Raw genomic sequence first — 9,338 nt, 5'->3', positions numbered from 1 at the left:
TAAATAGTAATCATTCGTATTTTTTTCAATTCATTCACAATCACAGCGAACTATATATATAGCGCTCGTGGGACAGAGCAGCGGCGGCATGCGTGGGTCAGTGCACCAGCGTTGGCGATCATGGGGTGGTCAGAGTAGCGCCGGTGATCATGGGGCAAGGAGAGTAGCGGCGGGCAGTGGCGACTTGCGTGGGACAAGGCAGCGGCAGTTTGCGTGGGACAAAGGAGCGCCGGTGATCGTGGGACAGAGCAGCGCCAGCGCGTGGGACAGAGCAGTACAAGGTTTGATTTGTTTTTGAATTTCATTATATATATGCATGTGTTGGATGTGTTTTTGAATTTTGTTGAGTTTACTCTAATTTTAGGACTGAGTGCAAGGTTTATTTTACTCTCAAAATAGATGGATAGAAGCTGGATTTATGGGACATAATTCACACCTGCATATGTGAAAGGAGTTGAAGAGTTCATGAAATTTGTTAGTGAAAGATACCCCGAAGACAGCCACATACTTTGTCCATGCAGCAAATGTCTTAATCAAAGTTTACGGCCTTAGGATGATGTAAATGACCATATACACATTTATGGAATGTCAGCTGCATACACTAGGTGGATTCATCATGGGGAGTCGGTAGATACTGTAGTAGTTGAAAATTTGGAGCAGGAGGTTGAAGGAAGTGATCATGACTTTGGGATACATGTGGATGTGGCCGATGATGATTATGATGAGGATCACGGAGTACCAGAGATGATAGGAGATCTATATGCTACGGCAGAGGCTGATGGAGAACAACCAAGGTTTGCAAGAGTCCTTGAAGATGCGAAGAAGTCACTTAGCCCAGGATCTAGCCATTCAAAATTCTCTTTTCTGGTGAGGATGTTGTATATCAAGTCTCATTATCGAATTGGCAATACAGCATTTTCCACAATGCTGAAGTTGTTGTCATCAGGATACCATCAGAGTGAGTTGCCAAAATCATATGATGAGGCCAAGAAATATCTTGGAGAACTGGGCCTTGGTTTTGAAAACATCCATGTGTGCAAGAACAATTGTGTGTTGTTTCGGAAGAGGTATTATAAAGAGAATGTGTGCCCAGTATACAAGGCGTCTAGATGGCAAGATGAAACTGGGAACAAGCGGGTTCCACACAAGGTATTGAGACATTTTCCACTTTTGCCAAGGTTGAAAAGAATTTTTGCTTCAAAGCGCACTTTTGAGGAAACACAATGGCACAAGAAAATGAGGACGCCAGTCGACAATGTAATGAGCCATCTAGCTGATGGAGAAGCATGGAAGGAGTTCGACACGAGGGAACCAACCTTTGCAGATGATTCGAGGAACCTGAGGCTTGCCTTAGCTACCGATGGATTCAATCCATTTGGCAACATGAGTACGCAGTACAGTATGTGGCCAGTGCTTCTAACACCACTGAATCTCCCACCATGGGAATGCGTGAATCCAGCAAACTACTTTATGTCTTTACTCATCCTAGGTCCAAAATCTCCAGGAAAGGATTTTGATTTGTTCCTTGAGCCCCTAATTGAAGAACTGCTCGATCTATGGAAGGGTGTCAGTACCTACGATGCATGTACTGGTCGGAAGTTTAACCTTCGTGCTGCCATGCTATGGTGTATACATGATTTTCCAGCATTGAGCACATTATCAGGGCGAACAACAAAAGGGTATTATGCATGTATTCATTGCGACAAGGATCCGTTGTCTCGGGCAATAAGGAGTAAAATATGTTACATTGGACATCGTCGTTACCTTCCAAGGACACATGCATGGCGAAGAAGCTTGGCTTTCGATGGTAAGCGTGAAAACAAAGATCAGCCAGGCAAGTTCACTTTGGAGGAGGTCCTAGAGGAGCTAGAGAAGGTGAAAGATGTCAGGCCAGGGAAGCATCCTGAAATTATTGGAAATAAAAGGAAGCACAACGAGGGTCTAAGGATTTATAGCCGCAAAGTTGGGTTGTGGAGATTGCCATATTGGAAACATTTGAAGCTTCCATATAATCTCGATGTGATGCACATAGAGAAAAATATATGTGAAAACATTCTTGGCACATTACTCAATGTGCAGGGCAAGACCAAGGACACAACCAATGCTAGGCTAGATTTGCATGATATGGGCATAAGACCTGAATTACACTTACAGCAGCATGGCAACTCAGTCAATGCTCCACTTGCTCCATATGTCTTGGGGAAGGATCAGAAAATCGAGTTCTACAAGTTTCTCAAAGGTATCAAGTTTCCTGATGGATATGCGGCTAACCTAGCAAGATACATAAGTGAAGATGGTTCGAAGGTGCAGGGAAAGCTGAAAACACATTCTTGCCACATACTCCTGCAAAGAATCATACCTGCTGGCCTAAGAGGACTGGTGAGGAAGGATGTATATGAAGCAGTTGTAGAGCTCAGGACCTTCTTCAGGGAACTATGCAGTAGAAATCTGAGGATTGATGTTGTCAAACAGCTAAAAGAAGAAATTCTATTGATCCTATGCAAGCTTGAGAAAATCTTTCCACCTGCCTTCTTTGATGTCATGGTGCACTTGGCTGTCCATCTTCCTGATGAGGCACTGCTAAGAGGACCTGTTCAGTATGGATGGATGTACCCAATAGAAAGGCGGCTAGGCACTTTGAAGAATTTTGTAAGGAACAGGGCTAGGCCAGAAGGATCAATTGCTGAGGCATATATGGCAAGTGACACCTTGACTTTTTGTTCTAGGTATATGGAGGATATTGATAATAGATTTAACCATGATGATGGTAGTGATGGAGAGATGCCATTGCCTGATGACATCTCTATTTTTAAGCATGGTGTTACTCTTGTTGGATCTAATAGGAGCCAGTACATTGATGATGTTGACCTCAATAAGTTAGTTTGGTATATGCTAAATAATTGTGAAGAAGCTGAGGAATATTTGGAGCAAGTATCTATTAGATGTTTTGGGGATTAGTTTTTGTTTTATTTCTAATTTTTCAAATCATTCTTATGACTTAACTTTGCCCTGCAGCTTGTACAGGGACGATCTTGAGCAACAAGGTGCACTTGATGTTGATAAAATGGTTGAACAAGGATTTGCAAAGTAGTTTAGGTGCCATGTAAGTCACTACACATTGTGTTTCTAGGTTCAGTAAATGCATTAGTATCCATATGTAATTGGTAACTGAGTACTTTTGTTGCAACAGATTGAGAACAAATGCAAGGAGAATCCAGAATCGGTTAGCGAAGGATTGTGGGCACTGTCATGTGGCCCAGATCTGCGAGTTAAGACTTGTGTAGCTTGCAAGGTTAATGGAGTGCGGTATAGCACTGTGGATCATGAGAATTTCCTTCTGACACAAAATAGTGGTGTAATGACTGAAGGTTCACATGATGGGAACAACATAGATTTGTATGGAGTCCTTAAAGAGGTAATTGAGTTGTAATATAACTCAAATCTTCAAGTTCGTCGGATGGTGGTTCTATTTCGATGCGATTGGTTCAAGCAAGAAGGCAAGACGATAGGCCTTCGAGATGATGGACATTTCAAATCCATCAATGTGCAGTCATTATGGTACAAGACTGATCCTTTCATTCTAGTATTATTTGCATTCTGTAATGAAATCAGCATGTGCACTTCTGATGAATTATCTGACCTTTCTGTGACGATTTGGTAATTGATTCTGTGACGAATTTCTATTTACTTCAGTGACGAAAATGAGAACCTATCACAGCAAGCCTTGTGGCCCAATAAAAAGTGGACACGTGGACCATCAACATCACTAGCCACGTCAGCTGCCAGCCTTGGGGCCCAATAAAAAGTGGACACGTGGACCATCCACATCACTGGCCACATCAGCTGCCACATGGTCGGACACGTCACCTGCAATGTGGACGTGCCACATGGACAAGACACATTAGCTGCCAGCGTGGCAGACGTCGTCTAGCCGCCTAACAGACGACAAGTCATGACGAAAAAGGGGCTATATCAATGATGAAAATATTTTGTCATAGAAAGAATACACTTCTATGACGACGACCATTTCGTCATAGAACAAATGCACATTTATGACGAAAATACACGATTCGTCATGGTAGGTAAAATATGACACGCATTCAATGACGAATACCATATCGTCATAAATTCATCATAAAATAATATATGTGACGATTTTGGAGTCTTCAGTGACGAAAGAAGAGCATCATTGATGTACACATCCCTAGTAGTGCTCGTCACGCGCACGTGGCCAACACTGCTCAGGTAGTCAACGGCTGAACTACCACTATGGCCAAGTTCACGGTGTACCCCTAGTGCTTATCTCCTATCTCTTCTGTCCTGTTAGCGTTGTGGCTTACCAAAATGCGGTTGCCACCATTATAGGTCACCACCACCGAGGAGAGCCCGCTCTACTTCACCCCCATTCATACCACCACCGCCCATCGCTTCACGTCGAACCCTAGGTGAGCGTCGGCCTCGTAGATAGGTCAGCATGGGTCCCATGTGGCCGGCACAAGCGCTAGTGCCATCGCTCGCCGTGCTGGAGCGCACGGGGGGAGGCCAAGAACCTTGCCGTTGTAAAGAGGAGAAAGATCTGAGGGTTCCATTGCAAAGTCGTTGTCTATAGAAATAGTAACATGGACTGTGGGTTGTTTTGCTCATAGTTCAGGGGCGTTTTTGCTAATGTGCCAGCGCACGGGGGATTCCCCCTCCACGGGCCGCCTCGTGCTGTAGGCCGGCCTCGTGTGGGCCATGCCTATGGGCCGCCGTGCACTAGCTCATGTGCGCGTTGCGTCATGTGGGCCGCGTTGGGCCAAACTTAGTTTAGCTTTTTCGTGGAGAATAGAAATAGCTTTTCATTTTAATTCTGAGCTAAACTTTGGTAATTTTTGCGGCAAAATGGCGATAGCTTTAGCTTTGAAAATTTTATAGTAGCTTCATGCTATTATTATGTGCTCCCTGTAATTTTTGTAGCTTTAGCATAAACTTAACATAAGGGTAGTTAAAGGCTCTATGTTTCAAATATATATTAAATCATTAGTAGAAATAAAGATATATCCTTCATTTGTAATGCTAGGTGTTTGTTAGTTGAACCCAACACTTTGCCAAAATGCTAAGTGTTGAATCATCATTGCATACATGTTGAGAACGAGTTGGCGGAGATCATGAACATCGGAGATCACGAGTTCAAGGAGGTGGTTCTTGTGCAGGAGGAGGTCTTGGAGCGACCACTGACTGACTGAGCTGACATCCTGCCTGCCCAAGGCAAGCCCCGGTGTATAACCCTTATTTTGAATAATCGCTGGATATATATATGTGATGTGCATTTATGTTATAGGCTTATTGTTGAAACTACATGCATAGATATACCTACCTATGAGTCCTGCTAGCTTAGGCCATGTAGCTGCTATGCTTAGGTTTTTCGGTAGCATGAGTAACCTGCCATTACTCGCAATAGGTGATTATCAAATATTACTCTCATGATAAAATGGTGAAAAGAAATGGAGACAGGGCAGGGATATGGTACGGGTATTGGTGGGTGTAAGAGGTTGTGTCCCATGACCAACAGGGCATAGCTTGGTTACATTGTTTTCCCTGTCCGTGTCAGTTAAGGACCGGCCGTTGCATTAGATTCTAGTCAGGTCATAGACTTATTATCCTGAGCACATACTTGCTTATGGGAGTGGGAAGGCTTGTTCCTCTTGTTGTGGGTTCTGGCTCTTTCTAGACCGACTAATTTGAGGCGGGGATGGTGGAGGTCTAAGCACCACACTGAATCCGGGACTCAGGTGTTGGGGCTTGGAGTCCAAGTTCAGACGAGGACCTGGACCCCTTGACAGGAGAGTGGTGGGTTGGTCAAGCTTGTGCCTAGGGTACAAGTGGGGCATGTGTTTTGGGGTACCCAGCTGGGCTACATTGATTCACAAATTGACATGTAATACGGTACGACTTGTCTACGATCTAGCACTGTAGTAATAACTAGAAGATGACAGATGGTGAAATGGATCTGATTGCTGAACTATTGCTTGAAAGTAGAATAGGTGCTTACATAGAATGGTTAGCTAATGAACTAATCATGACTGCTAATAAAACACATACATAAGGATTCACTACTAGTATTGCTTTTTTGCAAAAAGGAAACCCAGAAACCATAAAGTTTATCATATCCTTTGGAGTCAATAAATTATTTCCACTAGTTGGGTAAATCTTGCAAGTACATTGTGTACTCAGGGTTTATTTACCCCTGTTGTAGGTGCAGCTTGAGGAGTAGCTGTTGTGTCAAGGATTCTTCTGGTGGGCACAGACGGATCCTTATATCTTATCGCTAGATGTTTATTTTAAATTCCGCTATTCAAATTACGCACTCTGAACTTGGTATTGTAATAATGTATTCCTGAGAACTCTTGATGTATGAAATGGACTAAGTATTGTAAGCTCGTTCTCATTATTAGATCCTAGAGGAAAAATATGGATTGTTTGAGTTCTCCCTTGGGGTGTGCTTGATGGAACCGTCTAATGTAGCTTGTTTTCGGAGTGCTTAGTGTTTAGTGGAAGACGAGCGCCTCTGAAAGCATGCTATTTCGAGTGGCTCTGCAATAGGTGGTATTAGAGCCAATAATAAGTCTACGAGTTTCATAACTCCTTTCAAAACCTAAAATTTGACCAACAAAAGTTTTGCGAAAGGTAGGATGCGATAAAATTATGTAAATAAGTATAAGCCCTAGTAATATAGTCTATCTAGGATAGCGGCACTGGTTTTATCTAATCAATTTTTTTAGGTACACTAACTTACATTGCATAAGAATTGACTAGAATGCGGTAACGAGTGTACGATGTGCCAAAAAAATTTGCGAATGCCGCTATATTCTGGCTTGAGTGAACGGGTAGGCCGATGCATGCATCATGAAAACGGAATCTTGCTTTAAACTAAACTTCCCCCACACGTATAATTTGGATTAGTGAATTGATAGGATAACCTAAAAGAATGCTTTAATAAATGCCTTATCATTTCTCTAGTCTCTCGCTCCTAATCTGGAGGGTTGTCCTTAATGGTTGGTTCCTATCTGTTTACAGATGAACCTGAGGTCTGGTCAGGGAAGTACCAGCGCTAGGGTAGACTAGGGTGATAATGGTCGTGGTGAGGGCAGTGGCAGCACCAACGGGGAGAGCCACGAGGCCCCACTTCTAGCTCCTCCTCCGCCACCACCACCACCTCCAATGACCCATGCAGAGATTATGGTAGAGACGATGGCTGCTCTGTGCAAGTCAGCCCTTGCCTTGGAGATGCTAGCCTAGACGATTGGTGGCTTCACCCATGGGGGCCATGGTGGCAATGGTGGGAACGGGGGTGGTGTCTGCGGTCCCGAGGGGCCCTATTCTTACCAAGATTTCATGAAGACGCACCCACCCATGTTCACGCTAACTGCTGAGCCTCTGGATGTGGAGCATTGGCTTCATATTCTGGAGTAGAAGTTTCTGCTACTCACCTTAACTGAAGAACAGAAGGTATGCTTTTGCAGTGCAGTAGCTGTTGGGTTCTGCCAGTGCATGGTGGGACACATTCAATGCCATGCAGCTGGTGGACCACCGTGTGACTTGGTAGGACTTTATCGCTGCTTTCAGATAGTACTACATTCCTGTTGGTGTGCTGAACAGGAAGTTGACTGAGTTCCTGGACCTGAAGCTAGGGAGCATGCCTGTGATGGATTATGTGAACAAGTTCAACCATCTGGCATAGTATGCTGGGACCCACATCGATACTGATGAGAAGAAGAGGGATCATTTCTATAGTGGCCTCTCTTGTAGTCTACAGAAGGAGCTGTACACAAGGAAATACTAGACTTTTGGTGCTATGATGAATGCTGCTATTGCCATGGAAGGACTTCAGCGTGACTCTTAGGCTGAGTGAAAGCGCAAGCGGGTGATTACTGGGTCTTCTAGTCATCCCTAAGCTTAGAAGGTATAGGTTGTCAGGTGGGTCCCCTATCAGTCTCTAGGTGGGCAATCGTTCCGTCAGCCTTAGCAGACCTACCAGACACCTCCCACCCAGTATCATGCGCCTACTCAGCAGGTGCAACAACAGCCTCAGGGATGGCAGGTTCTGCCTCATTAGGGTCAGGGGAACAAGCCAGGTGCTTATTTTAAGTGTGGCAAGGAGGGCCACTGTAACAGAATCAACCAAATTATAAGAACGTAAGTGCAAAAACAATCACCGAAGTGATCAAATTCCTGTACTTAAGCTCCCATAATCCCGGTAGTCCGAAAATCACAAAGGATTTCAAACAACTCACGACATACAAACCAAGATCATAGTGATTCAATACAACACATCATTTGTTACAACATTTCACAAGTGGCATTCGGATTACATCCATCAGAGTTCAAATAAAATATTACAAACCAAGTTCAAATTTGCGGAAGCAACATAGTTTAGTACATAACTTCATAGTTTTAAATACATTGCTAGATCTTAGTCATGCCCCACCAAAAGCATCTTCAAGTACAAGAACTGGGAGAGATCACGCCCAACGGTCTAGTCTTCATCCCCAGCCGAGAGAAGGCAATACTTGCAGCAACCAAAGTAGAACTGGTCATCTGCAACAGGTGGGAGATAAACCCTGAGTATGAGAAGGTACTTAGCTAGACTTACCCATCAAAACTAGAAATAAAGGACACCAAGGGTTATGCAAGGCTTATGAGGTGGGCTAGCTGGACACAGTTGCATAAAAGAGCTTATGAATATAGTAACTAATTTAAACTTCGCATCAAGTTTATCATCATTTACCTGTCCACTAGATTTGCACCTGTACTAGAGCACTCACTTATTAGGAGCAAACAATATTAACCATAGCAGGTATAATACGGTTGTCATCATTATATCACCATTTCTGAACCATTATGTTATTTAGTGTATCTACTTTGGAGATAAGCCCATCAAGTTCTCACTAACCGGTGAGAGACGGCGACTCAAATTGAATTACAACTCAGCTGAGGGGGTATTCCTAACTCTCACCCTGGCATACTTTGCAAGGGTAGCCGTGGGTCACCTTTGGTACAACTCAGGAACCAAATTCGTGGGTTCGATCAGCGCCAGCACTCTCAGGGATTACCCTTCTGCCAGGACGATCAGGACTTTTAAATCACCTGCCCTTGGACTCACGCCTACGGCTCCCTTCCAAGGCATACTTTATACTTATCGACTCCTGGCCTGAGGTGAGCTACTCGGCTTCGTGGTCGGTCTCCGGACCCGGCCAACTAAGAGAGAGCCATGCATTCAACATGAACAGGAAAGGCTCCAAGATTTAGTCCTTAAGCGACACAGACGGAGTCACTACAAACCGGCAAGCCTTCGCCCG

General features: G+C 44.1%; 1 protein-coding gene across 1 annotated transcript; it reads left to right on the top strand.

Annotated features, from left to right (window-relative positions):
• The first annotated feature begins 585 nt into the window (after nucleotides 1–585).
• LOC136548820 (uncharacterized) lies at nucleotides 586–7,720 on the top strand. Its single transcript, XM_066540204.1, has 5 exons — nucleotides 586–2,876; nucleotides 3,016–3,067; nucleotides 3,191–3,415; nucleotides 3,551–3,657; nucleotides 7,639–7,720. The coding sequence occupies exons 1-5, from the start codon at nucleotides 586–588 to the stop codon at nucleotides 7,718–7,720; spliced, it is 2,757 nt and encodes a 918-aa protein (XP_066396301.1).
• Nucleotides 7,721–9,338: the final 1,618 nt, after the last annotated feature.

Source organism: Miscanthus floridulus, chromosome 4 (genome assembly GCF_019320115.1).
Source record: "Miscanthus floridulus cultivar M001 chromosome 4, ASM1932011v1, whole genome shotgun sequence".
Taxonomy (NCBI): Eukaryota; Viridiplantae; Streptophyta; class Magnoliopsida; order Poales; family Poaceae; genus Miscanthus; species Miscanthus floridulus.
Note: the sequence above shows the minus strand (reverse complement) of the source record. Positions and strands in the feature narration are given on the sequence as shown.

Coding starts and splice junctions, on each gene's coding strand:
- LOC136548820 (XM_066540204.1), top strand. CDS start 586: ATGTCAGCTGCATACACTAGGTGGATTCATCATGGGGAGTCGGTAGAT. Junction 3,416..3,550: donor TGTATGGAGTCCTTAAAGAG/GTAATTGAGTTG, acceptor ATCAATGTGCAG/TCATTATGGTACAAGACTGA. Junction 3,658..7,638: donor GACCTTTCTGTGACGATTTG/GTAATTGATTCT, acceptor TGTGCTGAACAG/GAAGTTGACTGAGTTCCTGG.